Genomic DNA, 16,179 nt, shown 5'->3' with positions numbered 1-16,179 from the left:
ACTTTCCCCCGCGCGAGTCTCACCACGCCAGGAGTGACAGAGGCTCCGCCTTCCACTTGAGCTTGTATGAGAGAGAACTCCGTCACATGACTTTTGTCCTAAAAGCCTTTTGAAGCTTGGACTCCATGTTCGAACTGCAAACGCTTTGCCCCGCCTTTTGCACATATCCATACCTAGTTCCCCGACTTAGCTGACCGCAAGGAAGGCTTCTCTCTAAATTTTGGAGGGCATTGAGAACAATCAGCTACAGCCTACTCTATGGCGCCCAAGCGACCGCTGCGCCAACGAGCAAGCACCGCTCCACAACAGCCCTCAACCCCCACTACCAGCTCTTCAAAGCGCCGCAAGACATGCACTCCAATCAGCCATCAACCCGCATCAGCCTTCTTCGCTCTCCTCCCCCGCGAGCTGCGCGACCAAATCTACCACGAAATCTGGGCCCACAAACGGCCGTTCTACCTAATCTACAAAGAAACCGAGTTCGTCGTCGAATATTCCATCCGCGTCGGTCTTCGCCCGCCCTTCCCGCGCCTACGCTGTCCCAACCGCCCCTTGCTCCCCTCGCCATGGTTCTTCGCCAACAAGCAAATGCTCGCCGAAGCCATCACGCAGTTCGACCGCCAGTCGACCTGGACGTTCAAGCGGGACAATTTCAGCAATAATGCGCCGAAGAAGACGCCGAGTAGGCTGCTGCTGAATCCATGGAAGACGCACACGCTGGATTTGGGGAAGCTGAAGGTGTCGGAGCAGGCGGAGCTGCAGTCTAACGAGCGCACGGTGACCACGCTGGTGCAGTTTATCGAGCCGGTTCCGCAGCCGCTGAGGTATCGCCGGATGGGCTTCATTTCCTCGCCTAACCTGCGCATCCTTAAGTTGGAGCTCTCGGTCTCTTCTTACGCGCCGTGCAAGGATCCGAATCGGCCTATTGAAGTGGATCTCCGGGCGCTGACGAGTCTGACGCTGCAGAGCTTGAACGTGGTGGAGATGAAGGTCAGCTTTGGGAACTATTTTGAGGGCGACGATGCGTTGAAGGCTAGGTTGAAGGATTCTATCGAGGCCTTGGGGCCGGTGCTTTTGGGTGGGCAGGGGCGGCAGAGCTTGGAGGTTGGGAAGGAGGCGCTTGAGGTGGTATGGAGGTATCGGTTTACCAAGGCTTGATGGACCACTCTGCTGGGACGGAAGATTTTGCTCAGAGTTGAGCGCCCGTTTTGCGTATTCAGGCTTGGGATGGAATGCCTTTGGGGGATGTCACTGTCCCGCATATGGCAAGCTACGGTCGAACCTGCGGGAGAAGAGAGGTTGAGACATGGGTGGTACTTGAGAGAGCAATGGGTACGTCCTCCTGAATGCCTGCAAGAAAGGCAATGAGCAACTTGCGGAAGCCGTAGTCACGGCCCATACTTAAACCATAGGCTAAACGGACTGATCGATCCACCTCCGCAGAGATCGCTCGACGGGACTTTTCCCGAATATGGATGCTGCTATTTCCGACCCTTACAGCCTCCTAATGAGACCTACGAGATACTCCTAGGACAGGACAAGCGGCTTAACTTTCTTCCTTAAGACCGTAGGGTAGGCTAACATCATTATGGCGACTCCAGACTGCTATCTTGAAGTGACTTTTATTCCACGAGCAGGCCCGGTATGCTAAAGTACTCTCAATACTAAACCGAAAGCCAACCTGACCTATGCATCGTATGACGTCGTTTTGGCTATCCGCAATTTCCACTAAGGAGTCCAGAGGGCGAGTCGGACCACGTAACAACCCGTCGAAGGTAGCGAGTTGCCGACGAGCATTAAGGTACGTCTGCCAGGAGATAGCCGAGAAATCACACCATTTCACCACCGCAGCCCAGTTACACGCTCCCAAGCCCTAACCAGGACAGAGCCCATCAACTCAGGGAACTTGTCCCTACGCGCAAACGCAGCACGCCGCAACATCCTCTCCAACAGGCCCCGCTTTTGCACGCCATCGGCATTAGGACGCGCCAGGATATACTCGAGTTCGTAACGCACACGGGCTATCTCGAGGTCCTATGCGAGATTAGTTGGTGGAAAAAAAAGGGGAGGGATGGGCTTGGTAAACGTACGTCTGAAGAAATACGATACCGAAACACATTTAGGATGACTGCCTTAATTCGCCGCCTATCCTTCATCGGCGGACGGGATACTCCGAGAGGATCTACTATGTCCAGAAGGACTGTGTCGGCCTAAATGAAAGCTCAGTGTCTATATTTCGACTGCCGGATTGCTGCTTGCTATTTGACTCACAGGCATCGGGTATGTGAAGAAGAGGGGCTCTGCTTTAAGCTCGGGGAAAGCGAATGGATTTGCTATCACCCAAAAGCTAAGCTTATCCTCCATACGTGCCCTGACATCAGAATGCTCGAACTCGAGGCTCTTTCCCCAGGATCCCAGCGCGGAGCGCAGGTGCCATTTATTACGCGCGCGAGTCTCTTTGTCGAATTGCTGAACTCCAATGTACTGTGGCGTATTAGTAGGACATCCCCGGCATTGCAGAGGCACTTACATCTGCTGATACGCGCTTGTCAAGATTAGTCATAATTGTGTGCACTACGCGCTCCCGGTCGTCGTGTCTAAAGCGAGAAGTTCCCCAGAGGAGATCGATCACGGGTGTCTCGTGAGGTTGAGATGTTTCCCGCTAGCGAAGTCAGTACATTTCTTTTGCAGAAGCATTGAACTTACTGAGCGAGGTTCTTCGGTGGATAGATGCCTGAAGGCGGATAGGGTCGCGTTGACATCGTTGAGTTCGTGGTGCGCTCCGCCAGTCGAGGCTCCGGGCGCTTCAACAACGTCAGCTTCCTTCTCTCGCTTGATACTGGGGAGATCACGGCCAACCACGGGGAGTCCATGGGTTGGCGTCTGCTCCACAACAGGTCTGCTAGCGTTCTGCTGCTCTCGAGAAGCGCGTTCGTTGTACACCTGGAGACGGTTGCCGCGCCTATGCTGTACAGTGGTGGGTGCAGGCGTAGCTCGCGTGATGTCGCCTTGGACTGAGATGTTGTCCGGTGACACCCGATCTAACATTGACATATCACCGTTGTGTAGCTGCTGAAGACTTTCAACCCATTTCTCATATTGGGTCTCCGGCATGTCGGTCAGAATAGCCTCAATTCTTTTCCTGATCGCCTTTCTCTCGGTTCCCGGCCCGAGCTCGTGCTTGACAACAGGCAGTGCATGGTAGGCGAAGAGGTCGCTGGTTTTCTTGAAGAGGTTGGAAATATTGTCTGCTGGGAGAGCCGCAGGATTGATGTCCCAGCGCCAGGATGTCGAAACCTTTTTCTCCTTGCTTCGGTTGGTTTCCGGCGGTGCTAGGTCGCAGTGAGGCTGGATTTCCGCCTCGGGTTCTGAATCGTCCATGATGACATCCTCGTTCGACTCCAGCCTCTTCTTTTCAGGCTTCCGTCGTTGGTCCGACGCCTTGCTCTTCTTGTTCAATTTCTTTGGAGGGGTTTCGAGCTCGGGCTCTGAAGGCTCACCGCTAGCGTCGGACGCGACATTGTGCTCGCCCTCCCCGGTCTCAGCTCCCAGCTTATCACCGTGAAGCTGCTGACTTGCAGTGGCAAGGGCTGAGACGGCTTCTTCAAGCTTTTCGGGTGTGTCCAGATATTTCGCAAGTAGCCAAGCCATTTGGCGTGTCATTGCATCGTGGAAGACAGGCTTCATTCGGTCGATGTTGTTTTGCGCGGCACCTTCCTCGCGCATGTGAGCCTCGACGACATCGACTCCGAGCTCTTCGAGGAATCCATCTGGAAAGCATATCTGAACGAGACCTCTGACCGCTTGATCGAGGAGATCGTCGTCGACATGTGAGGAGGATAGGACCTTTAGGCGGAATACCCAGTCGTTACTAGTCGGAAGAGTATTCGCTCCAGAGTTTAGAGTGCTTTCGGAGGCCGACCGGGTCCGTTTGCGCTTCTGGCGGGCACCCGAGCGAGTCGGGGACGTCGAAGTTCTGCGCTTCTTCGCCATGGTGCTGGTGGACAGGTTGGTGTTAGTAGCGGAGGTTAGTGGGTTGAGATCAAGTGGCCCGACGGCAGCCAAGCTGTTATCTTGCCGCAGTTGCTGTTGCCCGAGTGAAAACAAAAACACAAACAGGCGAAGACGAAGACGAAGAAAGCGCCCACGGGGGGTGAGTTCCGGCGTGACAACGCGTCTTCACGTGCCTAGGGCTGTCAAGGTCGTCCTCTGGCCGAGACTGGCGATTAGGAGGACGAAGCCGGAATGAAGGCGTCTTCAGAGACATGTCAGCTACTCACAGACGACGAGTCGCCGCAATGCGAGTTGGTGGGGGTGCGGTGATAGCTCACTTTCACCGTGCACAGGTGGTTGGAAAGGCGCGTCAGAGCGGCTGCCAAGCCCACCTTTCTCCGGCCAATCAGGTGCTTGTCCCGAATGTTCCTCCCAAAACTTTTCGATGGACCATGGACCTCTCACGACGCGCCTCCCGTTTGCCATTGTACCGTTCGGCCACCTGTACCGCCGCAGCCTTGGAACACGCCCGGGCAGATGGCGGCTCCAAACGCCCGTATGCGACTGACTATCGAGGTCCTGCCCCTCGCTGCCGAGAACGCCTATGGCCCGTATCAAGCAGCGGCGCTGGAGGCGTTCAAGGGCAGGAAGTTCGCGCTCCCGGTCCAGACCGAGCATACACTCGACCAAGTCTGGCGGCAGATCGAGGAGCGCTACAAGCGCAACTACTTGACGCCTCTGCAAGCGGCGTGAGTACCTCCCAAACGCCTCCTCACATTGGTGGCAGCGGGCATTGACAACCGCACGCAGGAGCTTCACCATCAAGAAACTGCAGGACGCCTACGACTGCGACCTCGACCTCAGCGACACGGTCGGCTCCATATTTGAAGGCGAAAGCGACGTGCAGACGCGTATGATCAAGGTCGTCCCTACCTTCATCAACCGCGACTTCTCTGTGCCTGCCACCTCCAACCTCCGCCCTGTCGCCGCCCAGAAACGCGTCAGAGAGATCAGCTCAGAGCATTCAAGCAAGAGAAGACGGCTCGAGGAGGAATACCGCAATTCCTTGGACACGGACCCTGCCCGCGACCGACCCGTGCCTTCGACCGAATCGCAACATGGCGACGATGAAGAGGGCACTGCAGCCGATACTCGCGTCGCCCGGCACGAGGAAAGGGCGAGAAGGTCTGAGTCCGGCGGCTCGCTCACTGTCGTTCGGAACTCGCAGACTGGGCTTCAGGAATTTGGGACCCAGGTGAAGGAGGAGTCTCCAGAGCTCGGCGATCCGCCTCAACGCACCGTTCCCGAGAGCCTCGAGCAGCACTTCAAGAAGCCACCTCTACCAGCGCCCCAAGTGCGTGCTCCTAGCTCGCCCCCATTCATGCGCCCTCAAACGAAGCCAGGACATACATACGGACGTTCTACACGCACTGCAAGCGACGTTCAGAGAGAAGTGGATCTGCTCAATGATTCGCGGGGTCGTCCGACGAGCGCACAGGGCAGCGAGTGCGGACGAAGCAAGACTCAGGGTACGCTGGGTAGCAACGCTCGTTCTTTCCAGCTGCCTAGGCCTGACGAGATCGAATCTACACCCCAGGAGCAGGCTGCATCCGTACTGCCGCTCCCCTCTGTCCCGAAGAGAACACCTATTCCGCTCCCAAAAAATGTGAGCACCCCAAGCGCCGTCCAGAGAGAAGTCCATCTGCTCAATGATTCGGGGGCTCAGCCGACAAGCGCACAAGGTAGGTTGTCAGCTGAAACGCAGCCGAAGAGAACACCAATTCCGCTCCCAGAAAATGTAAGGCATCGTTTGTGGAACGGCACATCGCTGTCAAATGGAGCAACAAGGACCGCCAACATCACTGCATCTCCTCCCCCTACGAAACGCCGCGGTCGACCGCCGAAGAACGCTGCTGCTATACCAGGCTCCAACGCTGAAAATGGAACTCCGAAACGCCGCGGTCGACCACCAAAGAACGCTGCTGCTACACCAGGCCCCAACGCTGAAAACGGAACTCAAAAACGCCGCGGTCGACCACCGAAGGACGCTCCTGCTATCCCAGGTTCCAACGCTAAAGGTGGAGCCCCGAAACGCCGCGGTCGACCACCGAAGAACACCGCCAGCGTAGAGAAGGAGCATGGTCGCGTTATGAGCAAGATATTCCCCAGAGGCATTGACCAGGCAAGGAAGGACATTGACTTTGGCCGTCAGGTCTTTGAAGATGGGCACGCTCATCTTGAACAGTCCATGGGAGGTCTTCAGGAAGAGCAATACGAGCCTGATGCGACGCCTGAAGCAGGGTCACGGAAACCTGGCTCTTGGGGGATTGGTGCGCCGGGTCAGCAAGATGATGTCGTAGAGACGCCTGACGAGGAAAAAGGGCCAAAATCACGCTCGAAGTCCCCCTCGTGTTCGGCGTCAGAAGGAATTGCGGAGTCAGCGCCTGGAGCTGAAGACGATGACGAAACGGCAGTTCAAGCCGGGGATGAAGCTGATATCCAACTTCAAGCCGAAACACACGCCGAAGCCGAAGCTGAAGCCAAAGACGATGATGAGGCTGTAGTTGAAGCTGAGGATGAGGCTGGCATCCAACTCGAAACCGAAAACCACGCCGAGGCTGAAGAAGATGACGAAGCTGCAGATGAAGCCCAAGATGGAGCTGAAGTTCAGATTCAAGCTGAAGACTATTACCAAGACCAAGAGGACGACGCATCAAAGTCACAGTCCCCTAGTGCTGCCAACTCCACACGATCCTCGCCTGCCGTCTCACGCCAACCAGCGCGTTTCCTCACCCATTCGCCGACGCCAGAGAAGTCGAGCAGCGAGGAGGAATCCGAGGCCTCGCGGACTCGTTCCCAGTCGCAAGCAGCATCTTCAAAAGCAGCGAGCGACAAGGAAGTCAACGACAGCGACAACGATACCAGCTCTAGCGATGAATCCGAGGCGGAGGACGAAGATGTTGAAATGGCAGACGTGAAAACTGCCTCCCCCACCGCAGACGCCGGACCACTGTCCTCGCCTCCAGAACTCCCTCCACAACCAACACCGAGGGTACCAGCAACCCAGTCCTCCCAACAACGCACCTCACAATCCCAGCCACTCCCTCGCAGGACGCTCATCGAGCCTCCATCAGTTAAGACACCAACCGCGCCCCGGCCAGCCGCCACCACTACTACGAGATCCTTCGCGTCCTCTCAATCCGTCTCCCAGCTCGCGGCCGCCCGCCGCACTACACATTCCAAGTTCCCTAGCATCCGGCAGCAGCTCAGTTCCGCTCGCGCGACCCCGCCGTCTGCCCAAGCATATAAGAGGTTCGACCCTAGGACGTCGAGTTTGGGTAGGCTTACGAAGGAACCGAATAGGAAGGCGGCACCGTTTGGTCAGAGCGAGAGCGAGAGTGAAGACGAGAGCTCCAGTTCGAGTAGCAGCGAGGATGAGGGCAGGGCGACAAATGGCGCCGCGTGCTCTGTCGCTTAGAAGCGTGGCTCAGGCGGTAGGAAATTCTCGGGATCTACTGGTTCGCCGTACAGATTAAATTGCTTGGATAACTGACTATACATGCTATTGTACGCACTCGCGAATGCCTCCAGGATGCATCTCTTGCTTTTGAGGCGGACATAGGTCGGTTGGGTGCCCTGGATAGGGATATAGGGGTGGTCATCATTGCTAATGATAGTATTGGGTATCAACTTGATACTTTGCAGATGTTCGTGCATTCGGCGTCCTCTTGCGTGCATCGATGTGACTTCCCGCTCCTTTCGAGTATTAAGGTGGGTTGTGCGTTGAGGAGAACTGGCTCGTTTGACTCTTATGTTGGATACAGCACGCTTGCGTAGCAGGGCGGAGGTAGTGAACGAAAGAACTAGGAGTGTCAAATTAGGGTATCGCTGTCGAATGTCGCAGTCCCCCACCAAGGATACAAAAGGGATAATTACGTCCGTCTGCTTCCATAACACCCACATCCACAACATCCCCCACTATGTCCCCCTCTCAACCATCCGATCCCATACCAGCGCCTCCTCATCTGCACTCGTGTCGCATAATCTCACCCCTGACCGCGCCTCAGACCTGCGGCCCCTGCTGACCCTGCTGACCCTGCTGACCCTGCTGCATCACCATAGCCTCTCCCGTATACTGCTGGTTCACCACGGGCCTAGCCTCAACCTCTCTATCCTTGCTCTCCTTCTCGGCCTGCACGAGCGAGCAGCACAGGCAGCAGTAGCTCTTGAGCAGGTCTTCGGTGCAGGAGCCCTCGAGGTTGTACTTTTCGCGCAGGTCTTGCTGTTGCATGGCGTTGAGGATGAAGGGGATGCCGCAGTAGCTCGTGAGGAAGAAGAGGAGGCACTGTGGGTGGGAGTGTTGGGTTAGTGAGCTTATTCGAATGGAGGGACATGAAGGGAGATGATGGAGCGGGGGAGGTTAGGAGAGGGAAGAAGGCAGACGCACAGAAGTATTAATCGGTTCGTAGCCTTGCATATCCCCATTCTTACGGAGGCGGTGATGCGTCTTGCCGAAGGTTACGCAGGGGAGGCAGCATGTTAGGCAGCCTGCACAAAACACGCGTCAGTTTCAATCCGCTCAATGCTAGAAGCCAGTTGATGCTACGATGTACTGCACTTACAAAGACTGGGCGGCGAAAAGCAGCCAAAGAAACTGTGACTCCATGGTCTGGCGGTCCCGCCCTTTGTCGAGGAGTGCCAGGCTTTCGTCTCGATGCTCTTGTTCAGCCGCTCCTTCCAGTCGTGGAGATCGTTTTGGTCGATTGGTCCTCCGCCGGAAGCCATGCTGCTGTCTAGCTATGCTGTGGAAGGAAGGGCAGGGTGTTGGGGTTGTGGGTGATTGGATGGAATTGAAGATTGTGGAGGAAGTGTGTGTGAAATCTCCAGGCTGGTTGGAAGACTGGTGCTTTTGATGGAAGTGAGATGAGAGGAAAGAGCTCCGAGGACAGTAGGTGGGAGTGTACGCGCACTCAAGAAGCTCCAACAAAGAAACGTCGAGCCTCGTAGAACAGCGAGGCGGGGGTTTAATACTCACACCACCGATGCGATACTGCAAACGGCCAAATACCTCTCCATCTTATCACCTACCATGCTTTGCTGCCTTGTCGCTGACGCTGAGCTCGTATCCACACGTCTTCCCCAGTCACATCCGCGAATCCGCAGACGCCGAGCCCGCCATTCCCCAATCACATGCTCGGTGCTATGACCCCACATCTGCGCCTTTCCTCAGCTGTGCCGGGATAGCTGCGGGAGCTTTGGGTGTTGTGATCTGCGCCATGCATCTTGGGGAAGTTTCCGTGTGGAGATGAGATGGTGCGAAGTGGCTGTTTGTGGTACGGATTAAGCGAGTGGAGTGATTCCGCGATAGGGAGCCTTGGTTAAGCATTTTGTGTGGCCGAAGCACGAGGAGCCGATTCGCTGGTGGACGGTGATAGGGCTGTGAGGAGGGGAATCGGGGCTTTAGCTGAAGATCGTGTGATATTTTCATTGAGATAGTTGGCGAAGATAGCTCGTTTGACGCCGCTTCGCACGCACATCTTGCTCTGATCCAGGAGTAAGGCCTTCACTCTCAATGCGAGTCTCAGCCAAGTGACGCAGTCGAAAGGGGCTCATGGAGTCAAATTGACAGTCGTTAACAAAAAGGGCGAAGAGTAACCACTTACAGCTCGCCGGAAATTATAATCCTCCTAATTTCGACCAATCCCTGCCTAAGCCCTGCCCACATTTCTCTCTACAAAGGCATGATCACGAAGTACGAGCGTGTTAGGAGGAGGCGGAACATCCTATCGAGAGAAATTTGTATGCAAAGTGAAATGCAATTATATTCCGCCTATCCACTTCTCTTTCGTACATGCATCACATCCTGCCCAACCCATCCATAGCACAGGCATACCCAATCCTCCCATGTCCAACTGCGAGCGCCAAAGCTGCTCCGCTACACATATCAATAGCTGCAAGCCAAAAGCTGCAAACATGGAGGGGAATCTCAGCGAGCGGAAAGTACGACGAAAAACAAGGTATAAAACCGATGCGCCGAAGCCTTGCCTTAGACCAAGCAAGACCAAAACGGAGCCAGGTATGCAGAAATGAACCAAAACGGAATACCAGGCAAGAGGCCCTTCGTACCTCTCTGCTGATATGATTGGCCCCCCAAACGCCGGGAATGAGCAGCGCCGTATTTGCCGTACGTTCGCTGTTGGTATTACTCTGTACATGGGAGAAATAATCGTCTAAGAGCCCATAGATCCAGTCCTGGGTCGTGTAAATTAGAATCAAAAATTAAGGAGATATAAATAGATCGTCAGCCGGAGCGGATGAGACCGCAAGCCCTGGTTGCGTGGTATAAGAGAAGAGCGTCTTCCGTGGAGGTACGGTGTGTCGCTTGCCCTGCTACTCCGTCATGACTGCCTCTGGTCGACTCGTATGGATCATCGTTCGTTGAGGTGAGAACTCAGTCGAAAGCCGCCTCCTCTCGGATCATCAGAGGATTGCCGTGGAAGTCATCGCGGTGTCGCGGCGGGTTGGAACCGTTGGAGCCTTTCCTCTGACCCATGCCCATACCCATCAAAAGCATTCCGCTCTCTCGTCGCCTTTGCCTTTGCTCTCTTGCGCTACCGGATTGCACAGCGCCGTTCAAGCTACCGAAGCCTTCGGACTGATACTGTTGTTCGTAGGCAGGGGCTTCATAGCTGGGCCGCAGTGGGATAAAGCCCGTGTCATAGCTGGCATACTGTTGCTGCTGCTGCTGCTGCTGCTGCTGCGGTGGTTGCGGTGGAGGGTATGAAGGAGCGGCTGTAGCGCTAGGACCTATAGGAAAACTAGAAGGCGGTCGATCGTACTGCTGCTGCTGTTGCGGGAAGGACGTTTCATTGTAGGCAGGAGTTGGGATGTCCGAGAACATCTGGTGTCGCGGTGATCTTATCTCATCTCCCTGCTGAGGAGTGGTTACGCGAATTTCGTGGATTGGCGAGCTCGCTTCGTCAATGGGCGCACCAAAGATGTCTTGATAGTCGGTTAAAAAGAAGGATATCAAGGGCGCAGGGATGTTCAGCGTGGGAGCGAAAACAATTCCAACGTTCCTTACGGTCATCTTGTTCATGGCAGCGTTGTCGATGATCTCAATCAGGAATGAGGACATGTGCCGGAGGAGCTCAAAATTCACTCGTGGCAGCTTGTGCACCAGGACGTTGAATGACTGAATCTTCTTCGAACGTTCGTCCATGTCTAGAGATGCCGTTAGTAAACTACTATTTTTACGCTAGCAGAGACCTTACCAAGAACTTTGAGGAAGTCAAGATGGAGCTCCCTAGTGAGGATGGACGCCGGGAGTTCGCGCAGGTACAACTTCAAGAGAGACGCAACGGCATGCACATCGTAATACTGGCCATCCAAGAGCTTGACGTCACCTTCGGTGTTGAAGCGCTCCCTAAGAGCCTTGATGACGATGTTGGAACCGCTCAGCCGGAATATTCCTTCCTCGTTGATGGCCTTCTTCGCCTTAAGATACTCCAAGCAGCGATAGACCACAGCGGGCAGCGGGTCTCGCACACCAACGGGTTGAGTAAATTCCACGGCTTCGGCCAGAGGAATGCCGAAGATGTTGCGATTGTGCTGGATCATACGCTCTACAACCTGGTGCTGGACAAGAATCTGCTCAGGCGGGATGTCAGAGGAACCACGTCCGCGAGAACCAAAACCGAAAATGCTGCGCTTCTTATCTTTCACAGTCATTGGAGCGGCCAGCGTCTTATTGCCCCAGCTTCCAGCGTCCTGGATAGGAGCGCCGTTGCTAGGACCGGAAATTGAAGGATAATGTCTGGAGCTCTCGCTGGAGAAGGACCCGATTTTAGGCGAATGTTGAGCTTCCTTGGCCTCCCGATGAGTTGGCCCGCGTATGGGCGCTTCAGCAGCTACAGTATCGTCATAGCTCAATCCTTGCAAACGATCCGGCTTGTCAATATCGGGACTGTCCTTTCTCCTTGTACGCGACGAGTCTTTGGGCTGGTTCTTCGTGAGAACACCGCTACGAGTCGAGCCAGATGCCTGGGACTCCACTGGGGAAGACTCTTCTTGCCAATCGACATGCTGTAGTAGAGCGTCCACCCAGGCATCTCGCTCCTCGTCACTCTCAGCGCACAGCACATGGCGCACCAAGCTTGACGAGTCCTTCCGCTTTGGCTCCAGAATGAGGAAAGCATGTCTGTACTGATTGTCCTCGGAATCATCTCTGCGCTGAGGGGATTGATTCGACTGTTGTTGAGATTGTTTTCCGATTTGAGCGTTCTGCAACTTAATCGTTCCGAGGTGGGCGCCACCTGCAATTTCGTAGTATCTGAACTCCGGACCGTCAAGAATGAAATAGCGCGCCTTCCAGCCACCGAAGTTCTTGCCACGTTTTGTCAAATAGCCCTCTTTCCGCTGCTTGCCCTTTGGTATGGCTGAAGCCTGTGGTGCGGTCGGTTCGGGCGTGAGAGCATCGCCATTTTGCGCGCCAATGACATCTGTCGAAAAGAATTCGCAGACAACCAGTGCAGCCTTCTCATTCATAGGCGTCTCAAGCATGATGTCGAAGTACTGGTTGAGGGCAGCTCTCCTAGCATCGATTCTGGCAGGTGCATGACCACTGAAAAGTCCGCGATCAGGAAGCTTGCCAGGGAAGTCACATAATGACTTCAACTGAGCATCCAAAGCTGGCAGTGCCACAATAGTCTTTTCCATACGCCACAACTGCTTCCCATCAGAGCGTGCATAGACAGCGAGATGGAAAACCGGATCCTCTTCTTGCGGCTTGGGAGCTAAAAAGCTCATGCGCGACGGTCTTAGTCGTGAAGACGACACCTTGACCTCGATGGACGGTAACGCATTGGGAGGAAGTAAGAGTCCCGGATACTGGTCTGACACGAGCCCCCGATATACATGCTCGGAAGCTGCCGGATCGCTTGATCCTAGAGTACCTGTGTCCGCTTCGGGACTTGGTTGAGCATTGGGCGGCTTCAGCAGATCCGACGAAATAGTTTGCTGCTTTGGCTGGACGGGTTGCGCGACTGGTGGTGAGGTATACGACTGCGGCGTGTTTGGCGGCAGAGGAATCGGCTGTCGCGGGGCCCGCGAGGCTGGCTGGGGCATCCCGTTGACACCAGATCTCGGGGACATGGGCGGAGAAGCCAACGACTGTTTCGGATTTCTTGGCAGTGGCGAGTTCATTGGTCTGTCTCCCGGACGAGGACTCGTAGGCAAGCCGGGACTCATCAAAGGTGGAGATCCAATGCTTCTCTGGGCCACCATGGAGCTGTCCGAATTCGTGGGGCTAAGAAGAGCATTCAGAGAGTTCGCAGGAGGATGGCGGGGCGAAAGAGGCAGTCCGGCTTGCAGCGGACTGAACTGACGCGGTGATAGACCTGCTGTTGAGGGCTCGGTCTGGCTGCTGTCATCCGCAGCCTTAACGTTGCTCTTGCTCTTGCTCTTGCTCTTCTTTGACTTGCTCCGTGCTTCGTCGTCCCTCACTGCCAAAGCCTCTCTGACACGGTCATCTTCTTCACGTGTCTTTCGTCTTCCTCTTTCGACAATTGGAATCTCGTCGACTTCCAGCGTGTCATCGTAGTCCGAGTCGTCATGCTGTCCGGGTGCGGCCTGGAGTAGATGGGCGCTAGTCTTCGCGGGCTTAGATAATATGAGCGGCGCGGGAGGAGCTTTCCGTAGTGGGTGGGCGGGCTTTGCTGAAGACGCTTCGAAACCATCGCCACCAAGTATTGGTGTTGCCTGTGTAAGAGATAAGGCGGGGGCCTTAAGCGCTTCGGATGACGCGGTTGGAGCCTCTGAGTCCTTTTGCGGAGGCCGCCGTGCCCCCATAGGCTCAGCCGGTGGTTCCACGTGGGGAGCATTTTCATTCACGACGGCATCCAGTCCCAGACCCTTGCTAACTATCTTAAGCGGCTTTACTGAGTAGTCCGTCGGAGAGTTTACGCTAGACGCAGGGTTAGATGCGGTGTGTGCTGAGGAGTTGGATGGCGAATGTGCCAATTGAGCATCCGGGATCAATTGAGTCGCGGATGTTTCTTGTGTAAGCGGCGAACAAGGCTTGTGCTCTGCGGGTTTCGTTGCTGTGATCGCCTTGGCGGGATCCTCCTGTTTCTCGCTTGGGGCCGGCGACTGGCTCTCGTCGCGTTCCACAACAGAGTCGAAGGTGTCGGACCTCTGGGGTGCACCGGGTAGTGGTGGTACCTGGTTAGTATAGTCTTTTAGTTTCTTCCGGTACCGCTCCTTGTCCTTGAATGCTCGCTCCAGGTCCTTTTGCAGGCCCAGAATCATGGACCGCTGTTTCTCTACCAGCCGCCAGAGCTGGCCGTTGTGATGAGACGCGCTCTGCTTCTCCCTCCACATTGCCATCAGCGCAGCTTCTGGAGAGCCCGCGGCTAGCATGAGAGCTGCCATATCCGGCGGATTGGCCATGCTTGTGTCTTGTGACGGCCTCTGCCCATGGCCAGTGTTCCCACGGTATGACTGCGAGGCACCGGACGAGAGCGACGACGCTGCAGAGTCTATCGACGGGTTGCGGGGAGCTGTGGGACGGGTTTCTGGTCGGTGCGGCCGGGACGGGGGAGGCATGGTGACGGGCGATGCTGGAGGAGAGATGCCGGTCGACGACAGGACTGGGGCAGAGACGTTGCGTAGCTGGGCATACGAGGACGGCTTTGCGGGCTGGTTTCCGCCTCTTGCCGGTATGGTCGGCGGTGTAGGAGGGCTCGCCTGCGTGGGCGTCGCGGCGTTTGATCTGGAGTTGGCCTCCTCGGCAATCAGAGCATCAAGCTTCTCTCGCGGAGATCGTGGGCCGTCGTGATAGGCCGCCGAGGAAGCAGGTGAGCGCGGCGTCTGATGGGCTGCGGCTCCGGTGCTGGCAGCTGAGGTCTGACCCGAGTACTGGAGCGGACTGGGCCGTCGACGCCGTTCAGAGCGCGGGTGAATCGGTGAGGCAGGGACCGTGTCCGGGCGCGTCGTCTCGCGCAGGGTCCGGATGCTCTCACCGAGAGACGGCGAGGACGGGAGGGGGCGGAGGGGGGAGGAGGGCGTCAAGGTCGAGGTGGAGGTCGCGATGGTGTTGTGGGAGTGCGCCGAGGGTTGGCCATTTTGCTGAAGCATGACCTTCGGTTGTAATGCTGGCTTAAACCAGCCCTAGTGCGCCGGACAAGGATGGCCTTGGGTCCCCCTCGTCAGTTAGACTGTAACTGCGGCGTTTCGTAATATTTCCTGGGTGAATTGATTTGCGGTGCAGCGGCCCCAACGCGGGCGGGAGACGGTCAGCACTGCTCGGACGGACAGACGGGGCAGTAGTACTGTGGGAGTGCAGCGCGCCGGGGCTCCATCCAGACACGGGCGGCGAGCGAGGAGCAGTGAATTGAAAAGCCCCAGGGAGCGCAATCAGCAATCAGCAATCAGCAATCGGGTGGGAGGGAGCCAGTGCTGCAATTCGCGGCGCCCCACGCGCGCAGCGAGCAAGGTTCGTATGAGGATGCGCAGGGAGATAAATTAGCATTCAACGGCCGCTGCTGCTTCCAGCCGAGTCGCCTGCCGGGCCTGTGAGGGTAGCGAGGGTTCCTGCATCGAGCCGAATTGAAGGCCAGGCGCTCGCTTTGTCCACACCACCGCATGCCACCCTCCTGAGGCCTCTGTGGCCGCGCGCGGAGGCGTGAACCGCCTCTCGCGCACACAAAGCTGAAACCGGTCTGGCCGTGACTCTGGCACCGTCCTCGCTGCGCGGGCGCCAAACCGCTCTCCAGCGCCCCCCAATTGGGCGGGCTAGCAGGCTGATGGCGTCTCTTCTGACTCTGGCCTTGATGACTGACAGCAGCCCTCGCCAGCGACGTCCTCCGCCCACACCTCGTGCATACGAGCGCGCCCGCGTGGCCGTCTCCGGCTGGTGGAGCAGCGCAGACGGCAGTGGAGCAGCAGCGCCGCGGTCGCTGTTGCGGGCGTGTCACTGGCTCGCGCGTGCGCTCTTCGACACACTGCTGTCTCTTGCCAGAACACCATTCCCTGCCCATCTCGCAGACCGGCGGCCGGCGAGCGGCGAGCGGTGAGCGAAAAGGAGAGGCTTCCGGGCGCTGATTGGCGCGCGCCGAGCTGTCTCTGGGGTGTTTGATGGCTGCCAAAGTCAAGCATTCGCCAGCCCTCAGAGCGAAGCTTTTCTGC

The 16,179-nt window shown here is 56.5% G+C and overlaps 5 protein-coding genes across 5 annotated transcripts; 2 read left to right on the top strand and 3 right to left on the bottom strand.

The window, feature by feature from the left end:
* Nucleotides 1-13: 13 nt before the first annotated feature.
* On the top strand, nucleotides 14-1,594 carry BU26DRAFT_156336 (uncharacterized protein). The gene has a single exon (XM_033820057.1). It carries the CDS (start codon nucleotides 259-261, stop codon nucleotides 1,156-1,158), a length of 900 nt encoding a protein of 299 aa, XP_033690460.1. The 5' UTR covers nucleotides 14-258; the 3' UTR covers nucleotides 1,159-1,594.
* Nucleotides 1,595-1,620: 26 nt separating this feature from the next.
* Nucleotides 1,621-4,315, bottom strand: BU26DRAFT_515171 (uncharacterized protein). The gene is made up of 4 exons (XM_033828001.1): nucleotides 2,707-4,315; nucleotides 2,531-2,662; nucleotides 2,272-2,484; nucleotides 1,621-2,210 (listed from the first exon to the last, which is right to left on the bottom strand). The coding sequence occupies exons 1-4, from the start codon at nucleotides 3,991-3,993 to the stop codon at nucleotides 2,022-2,024; spliced, it is 1,821 nt and encodes a 606-aa protein (XP_033690459.1). The 5' UTR covers nucleotides 3,994-4,315; the 3' UTR covers nucleotides 1,621-2,021.
* Nucleotides 4,316-4,457: 142 nt separating this feature from the next.
* On the top strand, nucleotides 4,458-7,664 carry BU26DRAFT_515170 (uncharacterized protein). Its single transcript, XM_033828000.1, has 2 exons — nucleotides 4,458-4,742; nucleotides 4,804-7,664. The coding sequence occupies exons 1-2, from the start codon at nucleotides 4,531-4,533 to the stop codon at nucleotides 7,469-7,471; spliced, it is 2,880 nt and encodes a 959-aa protein (XP_033690458.1). The 5' UTR covers nucleotides 4,458-4,530; the 3' UTR covers nucleotides 7,472-7,664.
* BU26DRAFT_156288 (PLAC8-domain-containing protein) lies at nucleotides 7,638-8,901 on the bottom strand. Its single transcript, XM_033820056.1, has 3 exons — nucleotides 8,616-8,901; nucleotides 8,441-8,541; nucleotides 7,638-8,338 (listed from the first exon to the last, which is right to left on the bottom strand). Exons 1-3 carry the CDS (start codon nucleotides 8,776-8,778, stop codon nucleotides 8,057-8,059), a joined length of 546 nt encoding a protein of 181 aa, XP_033690457.1. The 5' UTR covers nucleotides 8,779-8,901; the 3' UTR covers nucleotides 7,638-8,056.
* A 1,425-nt stretch (nucleotides 8,902-10,326) lies between these two features.
* On the bottom strand, nucleotides 10,327-15,275 carry BU26DRAFT_156285 (uncharacterized protein). The gene is made up of 2 exons (XM_033820055.1): nucleotides 11,268-15,275; nucleotides 10,327-11,217 (listed from the first exon to the last, which is right to left on the bottom strand). Exons 1-2 carry the CDS (start codon nucleotides 15,127-15,129, stop codon nucleotides 10,445-10,447), a joined length of 4,635 nt encoding a protein of 1,544 aa, XP_033690456.1. The 5' UTR covers nucleotides 15,130-15,275; the 3' UTR covers nucleotides 10,327-10,444.
* Nucleotides 15,276-16,179: the final 904 nt, after the last annotated feature.

The sequence above is a fragment of the Trematosphaeria pertusa genome (assembly GCF_010094035.1).
Source record: "Trematosphaeria pertusa strain CBS 122368 unplaced genomic scaffold BU26scaffold_2, whole genome shotgun sequence".
Taxonomy (NCBI): Eukaryota; Fungi; Ascomycota; class Dothideomycetes; order Pleosporales; family Trematosphaeriaceae; genus Trematosphaeria; species Trematosphaeria pertusa.
The sequence above is the reverse complement of the archived record's forward strand: the minus strand, read 5'-3'. Positions and strand labels throughout refer to the sequence as shown.